The following is a 25,102-nucleotide window of genomic DNA, read 5'->3' as shown; positions in this document are numbered from 1 at the left end:
TGAGGGGAGTGTGTGTGTGCAGAAGGTGGGGGGGAGTTGTCAGAGGTAGTGGTGGAGAATGGAGAGGGGGTGAATGATGATACAAAACTTGCCCACATTAACCATTTGCTGGACGATCTGATAAGATCTATATTGAGTATGAACTGTGGGAGCTTGACGTCACATTTTCTTCTGCCATTTGATTTGGTGCCTCTAATTGACTATGAACACAAGAATAACAAACAGCAGTCATGTCAATGACAAACCACAATGCAGCAGAGTGTTGTGAACTGAAAATGTACACAACGTAGGGCAAGAAACAAAAATCTAAGTTGGGGTGGAGTGGTGTGGTATGGTATGGTGTGAGGAGGTATGGGTCAAGTACAGCTCTCAGAGGAGCAAGGTGCACATTGACACACAAAGACACACAATGGAGAACCGCATGTAGGTACTCTTTCTTCCGGTCTTCAGTCAATATCATCAGAAAACCAAAGAGGCTGTTTGCATTGTGTGCTAACTCCCCTCTCTTTTCTCTCGCCAGGGCTTTTCCCACCCATTCACTAGCTACTTCAGTAGGACTATTGAGGTCCTCTGAATGGAGCCACTTCACCCAGAGGGAGTATTGTCTGTCCTTAGACAAACCTGAGAGCCCTCTGCAATATGGGGGCTTAAAGCAAAACCTCCTGGAAAAAAATAGATTAATATATTAATGATCAGAGCAGTGGCAAAATCTGTTTCCCCTTTTAGGAAGGACCCCTCACTGCTGCTGGACTCTCTTTCAAAGCTAACAGCTCTCCCCTCTCTCTCTCTCCCTGGCCCACTTTAGAATCCCTCTGAAGTTTTAAAAGTTGACAATCTGGCAGAGCACGATATGGCTGATGCGTTTGAAGGCAAGATTCTGATTAACCTTTTGGGGTTATAGCCTATATACAACTGACTGTCCGTATATTTAATTTATTTCAGTGCTGCTGTTTAGTGCAGGAAATGGATCAGCGTATCTGATGGAGCCAAAGTAATGTCAGAAGAATATTCCTGTCCCATAATTCACCTCTCTCCCGTTGTATCTGTAAGGTAACTCAGCCTGCATGCTGGCATATGACAGGTATATCAGGACAGACACCCACAAAATGCACACTATCTCTCCGTCTGTCGTTTTCTCTCTCTCTGGTGGGATCTGCACCATCAGCGCTGGCCTGAATATTTATTTTGATCCCACAGCTTTCCCTCTCTTGTGTTGCCTTTAATAACTTATCGACAAACAGTCACTGGACTAACTCGATCCGCTGAGAGCAACAAAAACCAAGACAGAAAATGTAATTTAAATAATTGCATGGCAGAAACCACAAAATTGCTGGTTTCATTTATTATTTATGTCTGCTTACGAGTCATGCATAATGCAGCAGGCCGTCTTTATGACAATCATGTATTAAATATCATGTTTTTAAGGCCAGGGCTCAGTCGTATGGGACAGACAGCTGGGCTACTGTCTGCAGAGCGGTAGTGGCACAGTACTGCGACTATGTTGTAAAGTGTTGCGTGGGCAGTGTTTGAGAAAGAAAGAAAGAAAGAAAGAAAGAAAGAAAGAAAGAAAGAAAGAAAGAAAGAAAGAAAGAAAGAAAGAAAGAAAGAAAGAAAGAAAGAAAGAAAGAAAGAAAGAAAGGGCGCTAGCTGACAACGGGTTAACAGGAATCTTTATTTTTAACAACATATCAACACCAGCCACCCATCTGCTCCTGAGCTGGCAGAGAGTCCCTTGAGAGAGAGAGAGGAGAGAGAGAGAGAGAGAGAGGAGAGAGAGAGAGAGAGAGAGAGAGAGAGGAGAGAGAGAGAGAGAGAGAGAGAGAGAGAGAGAGAGAGAGAGAGGAGAGAGAGAGAGAGAGAGAGGACAAACACCATCTCAGATCAGATCACCAGGGGGAGAGGAAAAGGTTGGGTTGGGAGGTGGGAAAGATTGAGCTACTCAACTTCCAACATGACAACAGAAAGAGAAGAGAATGATTGTAGGTGAGTGTGAGTAAGTAGGGAGGGACAACTGGCTGGGATGGGATAGGCAGCCTTTGGATCAGTATTAGCCTCCCCTGGGTGTGGGAGGGTAGATTTGAAGGTGGGGCAGGCGGTCCTGAGGTAATAAGTGGGAATGTATCAACGTGAGGGGGATGAAGACACAAAGAGGGAGGGGACACTGGGACCTCCAGGGGTGGCGCCAACAATTCATTTCATTTTCACAGATAAAGGAGCAAGTCCCCTGGGATGGGGGAGCAATTGAAGCTGGGACTTTGTATTCAGATCTCCTTTCTCCTCGCCGTGGTGACTGCCTTAACAGCTTGATTTGCAGGTCACTCATTAGCAAATACAGTCTGCTCTCAATTGGCTCTGGCTGATCTCCGATCACATACCTATATCTCTTCATTTACAGCTGCCCTCGCCGTCTGTTTTTTTTCCTATCTTCTTTTTTCTAACTCTGATATGTTTTACAGCCTCCAGTGGTCTCGTCTTCATCAAAAGTGATGAGAGCGAATCTGAGACGTCAGGAAAAAATCTTGTTTTGATTCTTTGGTTTTTTTCTGGACACATTGCAACTCTCATTCCTCATTTGCCCCATGTCTGGGAAGCATCTCTATCCTATGTTGAATATTGAAATATCTCTCTCTCTCTTTCTCTCCCCATCCTCCTGGCGAAGCAAAATATGAGGGCTAATTAGTCCAGAGACACCAGTGGAACGGAAGAACCCACCCCGGGCCACGTACATCCCCTACTGATCTTTGAGAGTACACACACACACGTACGCACACACGCACGCACACACGCACATACACAAAACAAAAACTAGAGCTATGGAAAAGCTGAGGCAACAGCTGAAATACCTCAATATGATAGAATGTACTGGAATGTATAAGCCTGTTAAGGGCTAAGGATTTGGATCTTTGACATTACAAGAAGTCATTATTTCTACATTTCCTCTTGACAAATATCATACGCTGTGGCTAATATTCCCCACATCAAACCTCTTCTCACATACTTTATTTTTCCCCTAACTTTACTTCTTTCCGACTATTCCATCCCCCTCCCGTTCTTTTTCTAATTTCTGATCCCTCCCCTCCATTATCCCTCGTTCCCTTCCCTGGTCACGGCGTCTCACACTAAGCTTCCTCGCCTTCCATCATCTCTTTTCCATCTCTTACCTCTATCATAGTATCCCACTGTCTCTGTGAGTCTTTCTCCATCTCTCTTTCCCACAGTAATTGGATGCTTGATCCATGCGACACGTCCTCTTGGTTCTTAATGAGCCCCTCTCTCCTCAGGCCATCCCCATACAGACACTAACGGGGCAGCCAGGTCTCATAGACATTTATTACAGGCCATTTCTCCACACAGATGAATGTACAGTGACCGTCACAAAACAGATGTCGTAAATCAAAAACTGTCACACTCAGTACTGTGTTTGTTAGGGGAGTATGATGCTGGAAGTGGAGAAAAGTGGATCATCTTTGATGCTTATTATTGTAGATAGCAGTGATAAACAGATGCACATGTAGACAAGCGAGAGGAGATGTGTTGATGTCCAGATCAAAGGTGGTTGTTGGGCTTCATGGGACACAGCTTACTGGATCCCATTTTCATAGCTGTCAGAGAGAGAAAGAAACATTTGCTGTAATTTAAAAATTTGCTGTAATCAAATTTTCTTCAATTAAAGATGAAACACACGACACACTAGGATCTACAGGTAATGTAGCATAATTTAGATAGTGAGGGTAAGTGATTGCACCCACACATGAAGTTGTGGAACCAGCTCTCTGAGCGATCCACCAGACAGGAGATCCATTCATGCAGGGTCACCTTACTGTTCTTGTTATGGTCACATGACCTGCTTACAGAGAATATACATAAACAAACATATAGGCCTACTGTTGCAAATACACACACACACACACACACACACACACACACACACACACACACACACACACACACACACACACACACACACACACACACACACACACACACACACACACACACACACAGGCACACACACAAACACGAAGGGCAAATTAAGCACACAAACACAAAGGACACATGCAAACAAACACATCTGCATACAATATGCACAGACTGACATTTGTCTTCACCCACAAAGAAACATTATCTTTGAAGGGTACCATTTCCATTTGTGCTAATCCACACACAACGGGAAGCTCAGTGGGTAATAAACATTATCATTGCTGGGAATGGCTTGACATTGAGCCGGCCAGCCCCACTCCCACAAAACATGTCACTGCAGACTGGCAGCACACACACAAGATTTACGACTGAGGCGGGAGAGGGGGAGGGGGAGATAGAGAGAGACAGAGATTGAATAGACATAGTAGGAAGGAAAGAGAGCGATTAGGACATGGGTTATGGAGGAGGAAGTGATAGAGGGATGGAAGAGATAGTGAAAAATCGGAAATACATACATTGTCATCCTACAAGAAACATGGTATAGAGGAGATAGACCCGCTGGTTGACCTCTAGGTTACAGAGAGCTGGTAGTCCCATCCACCAAATGACCAGGTGTGAAACAGGGAAGGGACTCAGGGGGTATGCTAATTTGGTATAGAGCAGACCTAACTCACTCCATGGAATTAATAAAAAACAGGAACATTTTACATTTGGCTAGAAATTCAAAAGGAAATGATCTTAACAGAGAAAAATGTCCTCCTGTGTGCCACCTATATCCCCCACTAGAATCCCCATACTTTAATGAAGACAGCTGCTCCATTCTGGAGGGGAAATCAATCATTTCCAGGCCCAGGGACATGTACTAGTCTGTGGCGACCTAAATGCCAGAACCGGACAAGAACCTGACACCCTCAGCACACAGGGGGACAAACACCTGCCTGGAGGTGACAGCATTCCCTCCCCCATATGCCCCCCTAGGCACAACTATGACAACATAACCAACAAAAACGGGTCACAACTCGTGCAGCTCTGTCACATGCTGGGCATGTACATAGTCAATGGTAGGGTTCGAGGGGACTCCTATGGTAGGTACACCTATTACTCATCTCTTGGCAGTAGTACTGTAGGCTAATTTATCACTAACCTCAACCCAGAGTCTCTTAGGGCGTTCACAGTCAGCACACTGACACTCCTATCAGACCACAGCAAAATCACAGTCTACCTGAACAGAGCAATACTCAATCATGAGGCATCAAAGCCAAAGGAACTGAGTAATATTAAGAAATGCTATAGATGGAAGGAATGTAGTGTGGAAACCTATCAAAAAACAATTAGGCAAAAACAAATTCAATCCCTTCTAGACAACTTCCTGGACAAAATGTTCCACTGTAATAGTGAAGGTGTAAATTTGCCAGTAGAAAATGTTAACAGTATATTTGACCTCTCAGCTTCCCTATCTAATCTAAAAAATGTAAACTGAAAACTGAAGAAAATGAACAACAATGACAATGGTTTGATGAAGAATACAAAAACCTAAGAAATAAATTGAGAAACCTGTCCATCCAAAAACATAGAGACCCAGAAAACCTGAGTCTATGCCTTCACTATGGTGAATCACTGAAACAATAAAGAAATACACTACGGAAAAAGAAGGAACAGCACGTCAGAAATCAGCTCAATGTAATTGAAGAATCAATAGACTCTAACCACTTCTGGGAAAATTGGAAAACACTAAACAAACAACAACACAAATAATAATCTATCCAAAATGGAGATGTATGGGTAAACCACTTCTCCAATATTTTTGGCTCTATAACAAAGAACAAACAGCAAAAACATACACATGATCAAATAGAAATCCTAGAATCAACTATTAAAGACTACCAGAACCCACTGGATTCTCCAATTACCTTGAATGAACTACAGGACAAAATAAAAACCCTCCAACCCAAAAAGGCCTGTGGTGTTGATGGTATCCTCAATGAAATATACAGAAAACAAATTCCAATTGGCTATACTAAAACTCTTTAACATCATCCTTAGCGCTGGCATCTTTCCCAATATTTGGAACCAAGGACTGATCACCCCAATCCACAAAAGTGGGGACAAATTTGACCCCAATAACTACCATGGGATATGCGTCAACAGCAACCTTCGGAAAATCCTCTGCATTATCATTAACAGCAGACTCATACATTTCCTCAGTGAAAACAATGTCCTGAGCAAATGTCAAATTGGCTTTTTAGCAAATTATCATACGACAGACCATGTATTCACCCTGCACACCCAATTGACAAACAAACAAACCAAAACAAAGGCAAAGTCTTCTCATGCTTTTTTGATTTCTAAAAAGCCTTAGACTCAATTTGGCATAAGGGTCTGCTATAAAAATTGATGGAAAGTGGTGTTTGGGGAAAAACATACGACGTTATAAAATCCATGTATACAAACAACAAGTGTGCAGTTAAAATAACACACACACATTTCTTCCCACAGGGCCATGGGGTGAGACAGGGATGCAGCTTAATCCCCACCCTCTTCAACATATATATCAACGAATTGGCGAGGGCACTAGAAAAGTCTGCAGCACTCAGCCTCACCCTACTAGAATCTGAAGTCAATGTCTACTGATGATCTGGTGCTTCTGTCACCAACCAAGGAGGGCCTACAGCAGCACCTAGATCTTCTGCACAGATTCTGCCAGACCTGGGCCCTGACAGTAAATCTCAGTCAGACCAAAATAATGGTGTTCCAAAAAAGGTCCAGTCGCCAGGACCACAAATACAAATTCCATCTAGACACATCAGCGCCACAGGTAAATTCCACAAAGCTGTGAACGATCTGAGAGACAAGGCAAGAAGGGCATTCTATGCCATCAAAAGGAACATCAAATTCAACATACCAATTAGGATTTGGCTAAAAATACTTGAATCAGGTATAGAACCCATTGGCCTTTATGGTTGTGAGATCTGGGGTTTGCTCACCAACCAAGATTTCACAAAATGAGACAAACACCAAATTGGGACTCTGCATACAGAATTCTGCAAAAATATCCTCAGTGTACAACGTAAAACACCAAATAACGAACGCAGAGCAGAATTAGGCCGATACCCGCTAATTATCAAAATCCAGAAAAGAGACGGTAAATTATACAACCACCGAAAAGGAAGCGATGCCCAAACCTTCCTTAACAAAGCCATCACCTACAGAGAGATGAACCTGGAGAAGAGTCCCCTAAGCAAGCTGGTATTGAGACTCTGTTCACAAACACAAACAGACCCCAGGACAGCAACACAATTAGACCCAACCAAATCATGAGAAAACAAAAAGATAATTACTTGACAAATTGGAAAGAATTAACAAAAAACAGAGCATACTAGAATGCTATTTGGCCCTAAACAGAGAGTACACAGTGGCAGAATACCTGACTACAGTGACTGACCCAAATTTAAGGAAAGCTTTGACTATGTACAGACTCAGTGAGCATAGCATTGCTGTTGAGAAAGGCTGCCGTAGGCAGACCTGGCTCCCAAGAGAAGACAGGCTATGTGCACACTGCCCACAAAATGAGGTGGAAATTGAGCTGCACTTCCTAACCTCCTGCCAAATGTATGCCCATATTAGAGACACATATTTCCCTCAGATTACACAGATCCACAAAGAATTCGAAAACAAACCCGATTTTGATAAACTCCCATATCTACTGGGTGAAATACCACAGTGTGCCATCACAGCAGAAAGATTTGTGACCTGTTGCCACAAGAAAAGGGCAACCATTGAAGAGCAAACACCATTGTAAATACAACCCAAATGCATGTTTATTTATTTTCCCTTTTGTACTTTAACCATTTGCACATCATTACAACACTATATAAACTCAGCAAAAAAATAAATGTCCCTTTTTAAGGACCCTGTCTTTCAAAGATAATTCGTAAAATTCCAAATAACTTCACAGATCTTCATTGTAAAGGGTTTAAACACTGTTTCTCATGCTTGTTCAATGAACCATAAACAATTAATGAACATGCACCTGTGGAACGGTAGTTAAGACGCTAACAGCTTACAGACAGTAGGCAATTAAGGTCACAGTTATGAAAACTTAGGACACTAAAGAGGCCTTTCTACTGACTCTGAAAAACACAGAAAGAAAGATGCCAGGGTCCCTACTCATCTGCGTGAACGTGCCTTAGGCATGCTACAAGGAGGCATGAGTACTGCAAATGTGGCCAGGGCAATATATTGCAGTCGGTACTGCGAGACACCTAAGACAGCGCTATAGGGAGACAGGACGGACAGGACGGCTGATCATCCTCGCAGTGGCAGACCACGTGTAACAACACCTGCACAGGATCATTACATCTGAACATCACACCCGCGGGACAGGAACAGGATGGCAACAACAACTGCCCGAGTTACACCAGGAACGCCTGTACGCTCCTGTACACTGGAGCGGGATCGATTTGGAGGTGGAGGGTCCGTCACGGTCTGGGGCGGTGTGTCACAGCATCATCGGACTGAGCTTGTTGTCATTGCAGGCAATCTCAATGCTGTGCGTTACAGAGAAGACATCCTCCTCCCTCATGTGGTACCCTTCCTGAAGGCTCATCCTGACATGATCCTCCAGCATGACAATGCTACCAGCCATATTGCTCGTTCTGTGCGTGATTTCCTGCAAGACAGGAATGTCAGTGTTTTGCCATGGCCAGCAAAGAGCCTGGAGCTCAATCCCATTGAGCACGTCTGGGACCTGTTGGATCGGAGGGTGAGGGCTAGGCCCATTCCCCCCAGAAATGTCCGGGAACTTGCAGGTGCCTTGATGGAAGAGTGGGGTAACATCTCACAGCAATAACTGGCAAATCTGGTGCAGTCCATGAGGAGGAGATGCACTGCAGTACTTAATGCAGCTGGTGGCCACACCAGATACTGACTGTTACTTTTGATTTTGACCCCCACTTTGTTCAGGGACACATTATTCAATTTCTGTTAGTCACATGTCTGTGGAATTTGTTCAGTTTTGTCTCAGTTGTTGAATCTTGTTATGTTCATACAAATATTTACACATGTTAAGTTTGCTGAAAATAAACGCAGTTGACAGCGAGATGACGTTTTTTGTTGTTGCTGAGTTTACATAATGTGACATTTGTAATGTCTTTATTCTTTTGGAATTTCTGCGAGTGTAATGTTTACTGTTCATTTGTATTGTTTATTTCACTTTGTATAGTATCTACTTCACTTGCTTGCAATGTTAACATATGTTTCCCATGCCAATAAAGCCCCTTGAATTGAATTGAGGAGAATGATGAGTGGGGAGGGGGGTTGGCTGGTTAGTAGAGGGAGAGGGGGGCTCAGAGGAAGGCTGATTGGCACAGAGGATGTCTGTTGAGGATGGGGTGCAGAGAGCACATGTGAATGGGAGGTGCAACATGGAATGGGGTAAATGCCATGACATGGTGAGACATTTTAACCCTCTACATTCAGGAAATCATTTGACATTCCATTTTGCAAATAGGTAATTGCCCCAAATGTCACATTTTTTCATAACATTCTCAATTAATAAGTTTAATTGATAAGTGTTTTCTTTATTGATTGAGATGGAATTATATTGATAGTTGGCAACTGATAAAGACAATAATGAACATAGTGGGGATTTGTATCTGTCATAATTTGTATGTGGTGCATAGAGGATAAAGTACAGTGAGGGAAAAAAGTATTTGATCCCCTGCTGATTTTGTACGTTTGCCCACTGACAAAGAAATGATTAGTCTATAATTTTAATGGTAGGATTATTTGTTACATTTATTTGAACAGTGAGAGACAGAATAACAACAACAAAAAATCCAGAAAAACACATCAAAAATGTTATAAAATGATTTGCATTTTAATGAGGGAAATAAGTATTTGACCCCTCTGCAAAACATGACTTAGTACTTGGTGGCAAAACGATTGTTGGCAATCACAGAGGTCAGACATTTCTTGTAGTTGGCCACCAGGTTTGCACACATCTCAGGAGGGATTTTGTCCCACTCCTCTTCGCACATCTTCTCCAAGTCAGTAAGGTTTTGAGGCTGACATTTGGCAACTCGAACCTTCAGCTCCCTCCACAGATTTTATATGGGATTAAGGTCTGGAGACTGGCTAGGCCACTCCAGGACCTTAATGTTCTTCTTCTTGAGCCACTCCTTTGTTGCCTTGGCCGTGTGTTTTGGGTCATTGTCATGCTGGAATACCCATCCACGACCCATTTTCAATGCCATGGTTGAGGGAAGGAGGTTCTCACCCAAGATTTGACGCTACATGGCTCCGTCCATCGTCCCTTTGATGCGGTGAAGTTGTCCTGTCCCCTTAGCAGAAAAACACCCCCAAAGCATAATGTTTCCACCTCCATGTTTGACGGTGGGGATGGTGTTCTTGGTGTCATAAGCAGCATTCCTCCTCCTCCAAACACGGCGAGTTGAGTTGATGCCAATGAGCTCCATTTTGGTCTCATCTGCCCACAACACTTTCACCCAGTTGTCCTCTGAATCATTCAGATGTTCATTGGCAAACTTCAGACGGGCATGTATACGTATTCTTGAGCAGGGCGACCTTGCGGGCGCTGCAGGATTTCAGTCCTTTACGGCATTGTGTGTTACCAATTGTTTTCTTGGTGACTATGCTGCCTTGAGATCATTGACAAGATCCTCCCGTGTAGTTCTGGGCTGATTCCTCACCGTTCTCATGATCATTGCAACTCCACGAGGTGAGATCTTGCATGGAGCCCCAGGCCGAGGGAGATTTTTTTGTTATTCTGTCTCTCAATGATCAAATAAACCTACCATTAAAATTATAGACAGATCATTTCTTTGTCAGTGGGCAAACGTACAAAATCAGCAGGGGATCAAATACTTTTTTCCCTCACTCTAAATGTGAATGTCTAGTGTGTATTCAGAGTGGGGCTCACTGGAAGAAGAAGTTAGCACATTGCTCGAGAGGCATCCTCTTGTAGCGCAACTTCCTCAGGTCCCTCTGGCTCAGCTTCCCGTCCTTGTTCTTGTCCAGCAGGGCAAACCTCCGCTACACAATTCAGGAAAAGAAAGAGAGGTAACATCTCAGCAGAAGAATATTAAATGACAAAAATGTGCCATTCATGCCCAGGTTCTCCTATTTGGCAATAACTACAAAGAGGATGGACAGAGTGGGAGGGAGGAGGAAGGAGGACAACGAGAAGGTTAAGGATGTGATTTGTTGAATAGATAAAGGAATGGCGAGAGGACAGGAAGGCAGGGATGGGGATATAATATTACCACCCAGTTAACTTTCTTATTGAATAATTGAGTGATTATTGACAGTCTATTTATACTGGGGTTCCTGTAAGCCCCCTCATTCTGAGTTGTGGAAGACCACACAATAAGCTAAACAGGAGCTTGTTAACCTTAGCAATTTAACACCACAACACAAATCATAGTGGTCTTATGCCAAAGTGCTCTCCATGCCCTTCAATATAGTTCATGATAAGTGTAATCAGGTGCAGTAGCACTTGGGTAGAGCTAAATCTTGCAAACACTGCAGCCCTCCAGGACCATAGTTGCCAAGCCCTTTTCTTCTGTCTTGTCTGTTACCTGGGCTAGTTGGGTGCGCTGGGCATGGCTCAGGCAGCTCTGGGGCAGGGCGTAGGGGGCATAAGACTCTCCCATACGACTCAATAGGAGGAACCAGTCCATTAGGCGGTATGGGAATTGGCCATACTCCTCCTCTGTGCAGTTTGCCTTGGGAACTTGGAAACAAACATAAGAAAGCATGAAGTGGGAACTGGACTTGAAGAAGGCTTATTATGTAGGTACAGTACTGTGAGTTTGTGTGTCCTACCAAGACAGGGCCCTATATGAGCCAGTCCAATGCGACGTCTCTTGCGGCAGGCTTCTCTATGCAGCAGACACTCGTTGCCATAGGTCTTTCCCAGAACACTGCACACTGGTGCCCCCTGCCTGCACACACAAATCATTACACGTGTAATGAATAAAGCTTACTTATGCTTATTGATCAAAACAGTTTGCGCATGTATTTTGACACATTTTGTGACGTTTTCATTCATTTTGGTGTTCGGCAGGTTTTTTTTGGGCTATTCGAGAACACAAATTTTTTTCTTGAGGCAAGCTGATGTTCGATAGCCGAAGTCTACGCCCATTCGCCAGTGATTGGTCAACAGTAGGGATTCTTCAATACAGTGTTTGCTGTCATTCAATGACAGATGACTAGTTTTCATGCAATTATTTTCACTTGAGAAATACTGCTCCAAACATCTTAGTTAGATGTACAATTGCGTGACTAAGACCTGCAAAAATTTCTAAATAATTACCAATTTCTTGATCTATCTTAGATCGATTCTGACTATTTTGAGGAAGTGTTACTGTAAGGGAGAACGGGGACGAAAGTTACTCAGAGATTGATAGAGCTAGGTAAATTAGTTGAAATTAAATAGACCGAGAATAGAACTACTGCAATGTTACTTTTGTACCTGCTGGCAGGGTGGGAAGGAAGTAACAGCCATCTCCATGATTCTGGTTTGTAATGGTCATTAACTTTCAGCAAATGTACTATCAGACATAATTTCATGTTTGTGTTGATTTGAATAGTTAATGCAATAGGTTCTGTCACGTCCTGACCAGCAGATGGAGCTATTGTATTAGTTTTGGGGTCAGGACGTGGCAGTTTTGTGTGTGTGAATGTTTGTTGGTGATTGGGACTTCCAATTGAAGGCAGGTGTGTTGAGTTGCCTTTGATTGGAAGTCCTAAATAGGTGTGTGTGTGTTTTTCTTTGGGGTTGTGGGTAGTTGTTTTGCACTGCGTATGTTAGCCTGCAAACTGTTGCTGTCGTGTTATTGTTTTCCTGTGGATGCCTTACTTGAGTCTATTAAAGTATGAGTATTGACAGTCTCGCTGCGCCTTGGTCCTCTTCTCTCCAGTACGACATTTTCCGTGACGAGTACGACATTTTTTGTGACAGAACTACCCACCACCAAAGGACCAAGCAGCGGAAGAACGAGGAGGAACAATGGACCTGGGAGGACAAGTTAAGGGAGCTAAGGGAACCCGAGAGGCAGCCCCAAGATTTTTTTTGGGGGGGGGCATAAGGGCTGTTTGACGGGGCAAGGATGGAGCCCCAGGCCAGCTCCCCGCACTAGCCCTGAGGTGCGTGTCTCCAGGCTGGCACATCTAGTACCAGCCCCACGCATCAGGCGTCTAGTGCGTCAGCCCAGCCTCGCCAGTCAAGAGTCACCAGAGCTGCCCGCCAGTCAAGAGTCACCAGAGCTGCCTGCCAGTCAAGAGTCACCAGAGCTGCCCGCCAGTCATAAGTCGCCAGAGCTGCCCGCCAGTCGTAAGTCGCCAGAGCTGCCCGCCAGTCGTAAGTCGCTAGAGCTGCCCGCCAGTCGTAAGTCGCCAGAGCTGCCCGCCAGTCAAGAGTCGCCAGAGCTGCCCGCCAGTCAAGAGTCGCCAGAGCTGCCCGCCAGTCGTAAGTCACCAGAGCTGCCTACCAGTCAGGAGCCGCCAGAGCCGCCCGCTAGTCAGGAGCCGCCAGAGCCGCCCGCTAGTCAGGAGATGCCAGAGTGGCCCGTCTGCCCGGAGATGCCAGAGTGGCCCGTCTGCCCGGAGCCGCCAGAGTGGCCTGACTGCCCGGAGCCGCTAGAGTGGCCCGACTGCCCGGAGCCGCCAGAGTGGCCCGACTGCCCGGAGCCGCCAGAGTGGCCCGACTGCCCGGAGCCGCCAGAGTGGCCCGACTGCCGGAGCCGCCAGAGTGGCCCGACTGCCCGGAGCCGCCAGAGTGGCCCGACTGCCCTCCGGCCCAGCCCGAGTGGCCCTCCTGTCCTCCGGCCCAGCCCGAGAGGCCCTCGTGTCCTCCGGCCCAGCCCGAGTGGCCCTCCTGTCCTCCGGCCCAGCCCGAGGGGCCCTCCTGTCCTCCGGCCCAGCCCGAGGGGCCCTCCCGTCCTCCGGCCCAGCCCGAGGGGCCACCGAAGTGGGCGACGCCGAGGGTGGAGCAAGGTCCACGTCCTGCACCTGAGCCACCTCCAGGATAGGTGGGTTGGGGAGGGAGGGTGTAGCACAGTGCCGTCGTTGACGGCAGCCACCCTCCCTTCCCTCCCTTATTGTTTAGGGGTTATTGTTTAATGGGTTTTGTTGGGGATTTTTTTTGTTGTTGTGTGTTTTCTGTTGGTAGGTGCATTCCGGGGTCTGCACCTTGGGGGGGGGGGGGGTACTGTCACATCCTGACCAGCAGATGGAGCTATTGTATTAGTTTTGGGGTCAGGACGTGGCAGTTTTGTGTGTGTGAATGTTTGTTGGTGATTGGGACTTCCAATTGAAGGCAGGTGTGTTGAGTTGCCTTTGATTGGAAGTCCTATATAGGTGTGTGTGTTTTTCTTTGGGGTTGTGGGTAGTTGTTTTGCACTGTGTTTGTTAGCCTGCAAACTGTTGCTGTCGTGTTATGGTTTTCCTGTGGATGCCTTACTTGAGTCTATTAAAGTATGAGTATTCACAGTCTCGCTGCGCCTTGGTCCTCTTCTCTCCAGTACGACATTTTCCGTGACGAGTACGACATTTTTTGTGACAGGTTCGTAATTTATGAAAATGAACATCGCAATGTTGTGCAACCACAATATTTTGCCTTAGAATATTAATCGGTGTAATGCACCTGTCTTGAATATAACTGAATTAAGTTTGTGGTGTGGCCCTACCATGGGCAGGTCTTCGGACACACACACTTTGGGACGAGGACTCTGTTGTCCTGCACCACTTGGCACCAGGAGCCCATTGGACTGTGACACTTCAGCAGCTCACACAGTTGGACTGGGACATGGGGAGGGATGGAGGGAGAAATGGAGAAACAGTGGAGGAAGTGACTGTCACTAGGCTTTAAATATTAACTGAGTTTGTGCATGAATTTAATGTTGGATGTAAACCAACTAGGACAGAGTTAACAAAGACAGCAGACTTGTCTCACCTGGGTCCACTCTACCCAGGTATGGTCTCAGACTGTCCTCAGCCTGCCTTTGTTTGCGCTGGGATCTTCCTCCCTGAACAACACACAGAATTCAGGAGCAAAAAGAGACAGACCGCTATGTTATCAGTTTGTAACTTTGAATAGACCCAGAACATGTGTTGTCTTTTCATGCTGTGATCTTTGAGGCCGCTGTACTAGTACAGCATATTTAAGGCCCTATCCACTCAACATGAGTTGATAACTTCAATTGCTCTGTTCTGGAGAAATACTTTTTTATTGAATTATATTTTAGGTGGTTGGGTTCTCAGACAAATAGAGGCCAACCAACAGTCAGAGCCTCTCCCAAATTATTAGATGTCTCTTCAACCATAATAAATATGTACATGCCTGCCTGCCTAAAGCGGCGCAGGTCCTAATCCAGGCACTTGTCATCTCCCGTCTGGATTACTGCAACTCGCTGTTGGCTGGGCTCCCTGCCTGTGCCATTAAACCCCTACAACTCATCCAGAACGCCGCAGCCCGTCTGGTGTTCAACCTTCCCAAGTTCTCTCACGTCACCCCGCTCCTCCGCTCTCTCCACTGGCTTCCAGTTGAAGCTCGCATCCGCTACAAGACCATGGTGATTGCCTACGGAGCTGTGAAGGGTACGGCACCTCCATACCTTCAGGCTCTGATCAGGCCCTACACCCAAACAAGGGCACTGCGTTCATCCACCTCTGGCCTGCTGGCCCCCCTACCTCTGAGGAAGCACAGTTCCCGCTCAGCCCAGTCAAAACTGTTCGCTGCTCTGGCACCCCAATGGTGGAACAAGCTCCCTCACGACGCCAGGACAGCGGAGTCAATCACCACCTTCCGGAGACACCTGAAACCCCACCTCTTTAAGGAATACCTAGGATAGGATAAAGTAATCCTTCTAACCCCCCCCCCCCCCCTTAAAAGATTTAGATGCACTATTGTAAAGTGGTTGTTCCACTGGATATCATAAGGTGAATGCACCAATTTGTAAGTCGCTCTGGATAAGAGCGTCTGCTAAATGACTTAAATGTAATGTAAATGTAAATGTAAATAAAATTGTATTTTACTTGTCACATGCTTCATAAACAACAGGTGTAGACTAACAGTGAAATGCTTACTTACGGGTCCTTCGTCAACAATGCAGGGTTAAAGATAAAAAATAAAATATAAATAGTGACACGAGGAAATACACTGTGAATAACAAATAACAATGACAAGTAAAAATAACATGGCTATATTCAGGGAGTACCAGTACCGAGTTGATGTGCGAGGTAATTGAGGTAGTTATTTGCATATAGTTAGGGTTAAAGTGACTGGGCAATAGGATAGATAATAGACAGTAGCAGCAGCATGTAGCCATTTGATTAGCTATTTAGCAGTCTTGTTTAGCAGTCTTATTGCTAGGGGGTAAAAGCTGTTTAGGGTCCTGTTGGTTCCAGACTTGGTGCACTGGTACTGTTTGCCGTGTGGTATCGGTGAGAACAGTCTATAGCTTGGGTGGCTAGAGTCTTTGAAAATGTTTTGGGCCTTCCTATTACACCGCCTGGTATGGAGGTCCTGGATGGCAGGGAGCTCAGCCCCAGTGATATACTGGGCCGTACTCACCACCCTTTTTTAACGCCTTTCGGTCGGGTGTCTTGCAGTTGCCATCAGTCAAGATGCTCTCAATGGTGCAGCTGTATAACGTTTTGAGGATCTGAGGGCCCATGCCAAATCTCAGCCTTCTGAGGGGGAAGAGGCGCTTTCCAGTGCTGCATTTGTAAATTGGGAGGTGCCAGAATAAAAAGTAAGCGCGAGAAGGGGGTGACCTGGAGAGTTCTGAGGTACCAGAACGCATTACAAAAAAAATTACAAAATAATCACCTTTATAGTAAAGCATTGCGTGCATATCATCTCATTTGTGTAGTGGCATAGAACAGTAGAGTAGAGGCACTTACAGAAGTTGCACATATGGGGAACATTTTTAGTAGCCTAGGGTGCGGGAAAAATGTGACCTTTTATAAATGCATTTCATTCAATTCTACATAATTTTACATGAATGGAGACTTTGGCAGAGTATTTTTTAATACCGCACATATGATCGAAATGGCAGGGTACTTTGACACTGACAAACTGAGAATCTGAAATCAATAAAAATGACCTTGTCTTGAATCCATCAATAGCCTAGGCCCAGGTGTGTGGAGACACATATTATAGGCTACAATATGATAAGGAAATTATAGTCCTAAAAATGGCGATGGCTGATGGCTCCTGCCAAAAGCCTATCTCTCCCTTGTTTTACTTTGTAAAACAATATTTGGAAGTTGACCAAATATTTAGGTAGCCTACAGCATAGCGTATTCTCTTTTCAGCAGGAGCCATTTGCTTTCTAAACTGTTTTCCCTCGATTGAATTTGAAATATTGCGAATGGCCTGTTTTGTCTGCATGTTGTTTTTTTCACTGACAGATTTGCCGTGCGTTCCTGACTGTAGGCTATTCCTGTCATTGGGCTACAATCAACAGCTAGGTTATTTTTTTTAAGAAACTATTGATCTGCTTTTGCTAAATTATAGGCCTTCTCATGGTGTAGTTGCCTATTCTGAATAATTTCATGCATTTCTGAACAGACAGCAGTAATTATATACTTTTAGCAAATGTATTTCAATTTATCAGGGGTGCTGCAGTTCCTTCAGAAACCTTCGTGCAATTCTATAAGAAAATACATGATGAAGTGCAATGCTGGAGAGATGAGAGTTGCAGGCTCATTTCTATCAGAGCAGTGAGGGAGAGAGATCATATAAAGTGAATCTCATTCTAGCTATGTGAGAGAAACTGTACTGGCGTGCTTCTCACACAGCCACAGCCAAACGTTGGTCTCAATCATAGGTTACAATGTTACGCAAACCATAAACCCAGACAGGCCCATCCCGAATCAACCTTTACAATATTAGGCCCCGGCTGAAAATCTACTTTTTCACGTTATGTTTTTTGTGGGTTTGGGATAATTAACGGAAGAGGAATTTTTACATTGCAAGAACTGAGAAAAAAAATGTCATGCCACGAGAGGTACCGGATCCGGCCAAATAGGTTCCGGTGTTGTGGGGAAAAGCTCCCCCCTGACAGAATTCAACCCCCCCTCAATTCTTCATTGCTGCGACTTGCTTGAACACGCACACACTCAATTCTTCATTGCTGCGACTTGCTTACTAGTTTAAATTTCTGATCACGTTAGGCTGCTTTTAATTATTTTTTTTTATTATGTTGGTTAATCGCGGGGAAGCACTAATAATGTCTGCAGTTTTCGGTTTGGCTATAAACATCCTATATGTTTAAAAGAACACACATACATTAATTATTCATTTAGGTTGCCTATCCTGATTTGATGTTTGTTTCGAAATAAAATATTTGACTCTGATGTGTGCCACAGAAAGAATTTGACTCTAGCCACAAAATTAAGGAAATTAGAAGGGAGGGAGGATTTCGGAAAGGCTATTTTATTGCCTGCCGAAATCCCCCCCCCCCCCCCTTCTGTTTTGGGACTGCAAGGCCTGGCACACTTTAGAATCATTCTGGTAGCTCATCTTTCCCTGCTGGAATCCCTGCATTCTCAGATTCACATCTGTTATTAATCTCTATATTGTAATCAATTGTCACGTTCTGACCAGCAGAGGGCGTAATTGTGTTAGTCTTGGTCAGGATGTGGCAGGTGGTTTGTGTTTGTTAAATGTTGTGTTGGTGATTGGGACTTCCAATTGAAGGCAGGTGTGTTGAGTTGCCTTTGATTGGAAGTCCTATATAGGTGTGTGTGTTTTTCTTTGGGGTTGTGGGTGGTTGTCCTTGCACTGCATTGTATGTGCCTGCAAGACTGTTGCTGTTGTAAGTACTGTTTATTGTTGTTTTCAAGTGGATGCTTTACGTGTTTTATTTAATAAACATGAGTGTCCACAATCCCGCTGCGCCTTGGTCCTCTTCTCTCCATGACAACTATTGTGACATCAATAAAGTTTTTCAAAATGCTGTACTTTTATTAACATATACAGTTGAAGTCGGAAGTTTACATACACTTAGGTTGGAGTCATTAAAACTCCACTCCACTAATTTCTTGTTAACAAACTATAGTTTTGGCAAGTCGGTTAGGACATCTACTTTGTGCATGACACAAGTAATTTTTCCAACAATTGTTTACAGACAGATTATTTCACTTATAATTCACTGTATCACAATTCCAGTGGGTCAGAAGTTCCATACACTAAGTTGACGGTACCGTTAAACAACTTGGAAAATTCCAGAAAATGATGTCATGGCTTTAGAAGCTTCTGATAGGCTAATTGACTTAATTTGAGTCAATTGGAGGTGTACCTGTGGATGTATTTCAAGGCCTACCTTTAAACTCAGTGCGTCTTTGCTTGACATCATGGGAAAATCAACAGAAATCAGCCAACACCTCAGAAAAACAATTGTAGACCTTCACAAGTCTGGTTCATCCTTGGGAGCAATTTCCAAACGCCTGAAGGTACCACATTCATCTGTTCAAACAATAGTACACAAGTATAAACACCATGGGACCACGTAGCCGTCGTACCCCTTAGGAAGGAGACGCATTCTGTCTCCTAGAGATGAACGTACTTTGGTGCAAAAAGTGCAAATCAATCCCAGAACAACAGCAAAGGACCTTGTGAAGAAGCTGGAGGAAGCAGGTACAAAAGTATCTATATCCACAGTAAAATGAGTCATATATCGACATAACCTGAAAGGCCGCTCAGCAAGAAAGAAGCCACTGCTCCAAAACCGCCATAAAAAAGCCAGACTACGGTTTACAACTGCACATGAGGACAAAGATCATACTTTTTGGAGAAATGTCCTCTGGTCTGATGAAACAAAAATATAACTATTTGGTCATAATGACCATTGTTATGTTTGGAGGAAAAAGGGGGAGGCTTGCAAGCTGAAGAACACCATCCCAAAAAGCATGGGGGTGGCAGCATCATGTTGTGGGGTGCTTTGCTGCAGGAGGGACTGGTGCACTTCACAAAATAGATGGCATCATAAGGCAGGAATATTATGTGGATATATTGAAGCAACATCTCAAGACATCAGTCAGGAAGTTAAAGCTTGGTCGCAAATGGGTCTTCCAAATGGACAATGACCCCAAGCATACTTCCAAAGTTGTGGCAAAATCGCTTAAGGACAACAAAGTCAGGGTATTGGAGTGGCCATCACAAAGCCACGACCTCAACCCCATAGAAAATATGTGGGCAGAACTGAAAAAGTGTGTGCGAGCAAGGAGGCCTTCAAACCTGACTCAGTTACACCAGCTCTGTCAGGAGGAATGGGCCAAAATTCACCCAACTTATTGTGGGAAGCTTGTGGAAGGCTACCTGAAATGTTTCACCCAAGTTAAACAATTTAAAGGCAAAGCTACCAAATACTAATTGAGTGTATGTAAACTTCTGACCCACAATCATTCTCTCTACTATTATTCTGACATTTCACATTCTTAAAATAAAGTGGTGATCCTAACTGACCTAAGAAAGGGAATTTATACTAGGATTAAATGTCAGGGATTGTGAAAAAGTGAGTTTACATGTATTTGGCTAAGGTGTATGTAAACTTCCGACTTCAACTGTATGTTCAGATCATTCCTGAGAGAGAAGGGGCGTAATATCTCCAGATGGGCGTGTGGTACCCTTCCTCACCCATGCCAACCATCTGTTACTTCTTGTGGGGTCCTTCCCTTGAAAGTAAGTTTGAGAGTATAAGTAATGCACAATTCATCTACTGAAAATATACTGACTAACAGGCAAACAGAACTGTCAAATTATAGTATGTATAGCTGTGTCGTTGTATACTTGCGAATTATAATCTTAAGTGTAACAACTTTGTTGGGGAAAATTTAAATGCCAATCACATTTTTTTCATAGTTTGCTGAATGTGTTCTGAAGGAGGAGTTGATTGTCCTTTCAAATACGGATAAAGATGTCAACATCATGATAGAAAAAATAGCAGTCACTCTCCTCCAAAACATTGGTATGTTCAATTTTTTATTTAATATAATTATAGATAAAAAAACAACATTTTTATGGATCTTTCAAGGTTATCTTTGATCCAACGACTAGATGGCCACTAAAACACATGTATTTAAATGATTTTGTTACAAGAAACCTATACTGTTCCCTGTTCCCCGTTTGCTCAGAAAAATACATGTAAAGATATATAGACTACTTGACATTATGTTTTGCTAGATGACCTGAGCCAGCTGTGCCACTTCTGTGGGGAGGTGGACAATAATGAGGAAGACACTAACTGTGTAATTGCTTGTTCACTTCTAAAGGCACAGTTTTACGAGAACAAATTTGTATAAGCAGTAATATTTCTAGAGGTAGTATTATCAGCTTTGTCTGATACTGAAATAATTGTAATTCCAGAAAATGTATTTAAAGTTTTAAATATATTAACATTTTTCATCATAAATTTCAGATTGGTTGTGATCGCAGGCCACGATGGTTCCACCAGTCCTGTATGAAAACCATCCCACCATTGGAGGATTATGTCTGCGTTGCCTGTGAGGACTAGGTTAGGCTTGAGTTCCAGGCGACGGTATCACCTGGAAAACTTTCCATAAAAGTGGACTAAATGTTCAGTCGAGCTGTTGCAACTTTCCAATTTGTTTATTTGATTTATTGTCATTATATCTTATTATGCAAAGATTTACATTTGTATTTCCTATTTAATGTTTGTTAACAAACTTAACTTTCTGAGATGTTATTGTGTTATTGTGTCTTTATTTTCTTAAAAATTACAAAATGTTTCTTTAGACTCTAATTTTGCTTTCTGTGGCACACACTACTGGTCAAGATGAGCTACCAGAATGATTCTAAAGTGTGCCAGGCCTTGCAGTCCCAAAATAGAAGAGGGGGGGGGGGGGGGGGGGATTTCGGCAGGCAAGAAAATAGCTTTGCCGAACCCCCCCGCCCCCCTTTTAATTCCCTTAACTTTGTGGCTAGACTCAAGTACTTTCTGTGGCACACATCAGAGTCAAATACTTTCTATAGAACAAACTTCACATCAGGATAGGCAACCTAAATGAATAATTAATGTATGTGTGTTATATTAAACATAGAGGGAGTAAAATGTAGGTAAGCAATAAACATTTCAGAACAACTATTAGTCGAATAAGACACGGGAGAGATGACGCATTTTGGCAAGGAGATATATTTATGGATTAATACACTTGAAACAACATGCCAAAGCGAAAATCTGCAGACATTACTAGTGTCTCCCCCGCGATCAAACCGACATAAGAATTTAATGAAATGCAGCGTAACGTGATCATAAATCTCAACTAACAATCAAGTCACAGCAATGAAGAATTGAGTGCGTGCGAGTTTTGCAAAGGGGGGGAGAGTTCTGGCAGGGGGGAGCTTTTCGGCACAACACCTGAACAAAACAGTCCAAAACGGAGAGGTGCCGGGTCCCAGCAGGATCTGGCTCAAATTAAGCGCTGGCTCTTTCATGCCCTCTTCACAACTGTGTGAGTGTGTGTGGACCATGTTAATTCTTTAGTGATGTGGACACCGAGGAACTTGAAGGTCTCAACCCGCTCCACCACAGCCCCATCAACATTATCAGTCTGCCACTGATCATTTTTTTAAATATTCAAGCCAATCCAGTGTCCATAAGTTATTTCACTTTATATATGGAAGCTATATGGATTGATGGCTTTTTTTGAGTATATGGAAGCTTGACTGGCACAAAAACAGCCCCCCACCCCTGAATCTATCCTCAATCTACTACAGGGGCTTTGTAGTCTGAGCCAGACCCACATCTGCCCTTAACATATGCTCCATTCTAATGAGAAACATGTGTATTGTGACCCAAAATTCTGGAGCCTCAGCTCCCAAAGCCCAATTTAACACAAATGTATCGCCTAAAAACTCCAACTCGATTCTATTTCGATAACAAACAGAGAAATGTTGGTTTACCTTCATCTAATTCCAAAATGTGGGACCATTTCTCAATGTGTATGCTACAAGCTTTCCTACTTCAGTAAGCCCAAATATTTTTCCTTCTGTTGGTTTGACATGCCAAGTGATTTCCTCAGCTGTACACACATTTTTACCTGGTGCCTGGCTGGATATTAAAGTATGCATTGACTTCTATGAACAGTTCTCAATGTATAACAGTCCCACCTTTCCGTACCACCTGGGATGGAAATATACATTTCTCAGGTTACCAGGGGTGTATTCAGTGAAATGAAACATTTAGAACGCTGCAGATAAATATGTAATGAATAGAGCTTACAGCATTTAGTATTCTACATGACAGACCATAGACTGTGACAGACAGACAATCATATTGTATGTTCTATAACATTTCTGTCCGAACCTTCTGTAACATTGTACTCTTTTGAACAGGTCCCAGCCTCCTAATGTAATGAGGAGAAAGGTTATACTCACCATGGCCAGGTCAGGGTGAATGGTCAGGACCAGCAGGCAGAGCAGGTTCATAGTCAGGTGCATCGTGGTCAAGATGGCAGGCTGACCGCAGGAGAAAGGAGTTTCTAACAGGTCAATTCATCTGTAATACCACTTGTATATCAAACGAATAAAATAAATAATCTAAACATTCAAACAATATCCTTTTATATGATTTTTATGCACACACTAAAACAAATGAAGTAACTGAGGAGTGAAAGACAATACAACTTTCAGATTGTCCATTTATCCATAAATGCTTGTATAACAGACACATATTTCTTAATTTTCTCCTTCCCTAATGCAGCGTATTTATTGTAATTTCCCTCCATTATTTACCAGTCATTCCAATAATGTAGAATAAAACAATGAAGCTCAGTCAGAAGAAAGCAATAATTTCCCATTACTGTACTGTAGGAGCCAGATTGAGTTACATGGAGAGGACATTAGACATCAACAGAGGAAGTCATTATATGGAACAAGTCATGTTCCTCCACTGCTTCAAAAATCTTACCAGTTTCACTTGCTTCTGTCCTCCGTTGCTATTCCCCTTGTTCTCCTGCGTCTTGCCAGCTGCATAGCTTTTCCTCTCCTATTCACACACTTTTTGAAGGTATCTGTTTTTATGTGCCAATTCTGCTCCCATACTTTCTCTCTCCTTTTATTTGATTGTCTATTTTTACATTTTTACCTTATCTGCCCCTCCTCCCTCCTTTCTGCCTCCTCCTCTAACCGAAATGTTCCCTCACTTCAGTTCACATTATCCCCCGTTGAGAGGCCACATCAGCAGACCCAAAATACTCAGAGCAAAATACTTCAGTCATTAGTCAGTCAATCAATTAGACAAAAACAGAAAATGCTATTCAAGACATAGGTAAAGGTAACTGTTGAAAGAGAGTGTATGAATAGGGCTTAACTGTACCTATGATGTAGAAAGAGGAAGAGTGAATGAGTGAGTGAGAGAGATGGGGGAGGGCAAGAGACTTAGAGACAGAGAGACAGAGAGACACAGAGACACACAGAGAGAGAGAGAGAGAGAGAGAGAGAGAGAGAGAGAGAGAGAGAGAGAGAGAGAGAGAGAGAGAGAGAGAGAGAGAGAGAGAGAGAGAGAGAGAGAGAGAGAGATATGTATTGTCTGAGCCCATGTGCTCTCTGGCCTGTAAATATGTCTGTGAACGAGTGCCAACCTCAATGAGAACCAGTTTCCCTTCCCTACAAACCTGTCATCGTGCACACCTCAAATACACTGCAGAGGTGAATGGGGATAATAGCAACTTTTGTATGTTCAGTGTTGTGAAAGAATGAAGCCCATAGCAATTACTATCCTCCATTTTCAGAGAACCTCATAGGTATGAACATACATTTATCTTCATCAATCCTCATAAAGGAACAAACTTTGCACAGTTTGTCAGGGCTGAAGATACTGATGTGGGGAGGAAAGCTCCCACTTAGCCCAGTCCAAGCTCTTCTCTGTCCTGGCACCTTAATGGTGGAACCAGCTTCCCTCACAGCAGAGTCCCTGCCCATCTTCCGAAAACATCTACATCTGAAACCCTACCTCTCTATGTATATCTTAAATAATCTCATAATCCACCCCTCTTGTACCCCCAAACATACAAAAAAGCCTTTTGTGAACTAACACTCGCACTTGACTCTTTTCCCCTCTACTCGCACTGACTTTGCTGATAGCTACTTTATTGAAGAAAAATTTACTTACTATGACTGTGATATGTGGTT

General features: G+C 43.6%; 1 protein-coding gene across 1 annotated transcript; it reads right to left on the bottom strand.

The window, feature by feature from the left end:
- Window positions 1–3,305: 3,305 nt before the first annotated feature.
- Window positions 3,306–24,215, bottom strand: LOC106608765 (SPARC). The gene is made up of 9 exons (XM_014206892.3): window positions 23,880–24,215; window positions 23,348–23,428; window positions 14,897–14,969; window positions 14,631–14,742; window positions 11,767–11,885; window positions 11,520–11,674; window positions 10,862–10,974; window positions 3,750–3,844; window positions 3,306–3,602 (listed from the first exon to the last, which is right to left on the bottom strand). The coding sequence occupies exons 2-9, from the start codon at window positions 23,408–23,410 to the stop codon at window positions 3,547–3,549; spliced, it is 786 nt and encodes a 261-aa protein (XP_014062367.2). The 5' UTR covers window positions 23,411–23,428; window positions 23,880–24,215; the 3' UTR covers window positions 3,306–3,546.
- Between the last annotated feature and the right edge of the window lie 887 nt (window positions 24,216–25,102).

The sequence above is a fragment of the Salmo salar genome, chromosome 01 (genome assembly GCF_965601325.2).
Source record: "Salmo salar chromosome 01, fSalSal1, whole genome shotgun sequence".
Taxonomy (NCBI): Eukaryota; Metazoa; Chordata; class Actinopteri; order Salmoniformes; family Salmonidae; genus Salmo; species Salmo salar.
Note: the sequence above shows the minus strand (reverse complement) of the source record. Positions and strands in the feature narration are given on the sequence as shown.

What these genes read in the sequence shown, in the direction of transcription:
- LOC106608765 (XM_014206892.3), bottom strand. Translation starts at nt 23,410, where the DNA reads ATGCACCTGACTATGAACCTGCTCTGCCTGCTGGTCCTGACCATTCAC. An exon ending in TGTGCTAACTTCTTCTTCCA is followed by an intron (nt 3,845 to 10,861) that starts GTGAGCCCCACT and finishes CTCTGTAAGCAG; the next exon opens with GTCATGTGACCATAACAAGA. An exon ending in CTGGTTCCACAACTTCATGT is followed by an intron (nt 3,603 to 3,749) that starts GTGGGTGCAATC and finishes TCTCTCTGACAG; the next exon opens with CTATGAAAATGGGATCCAGT.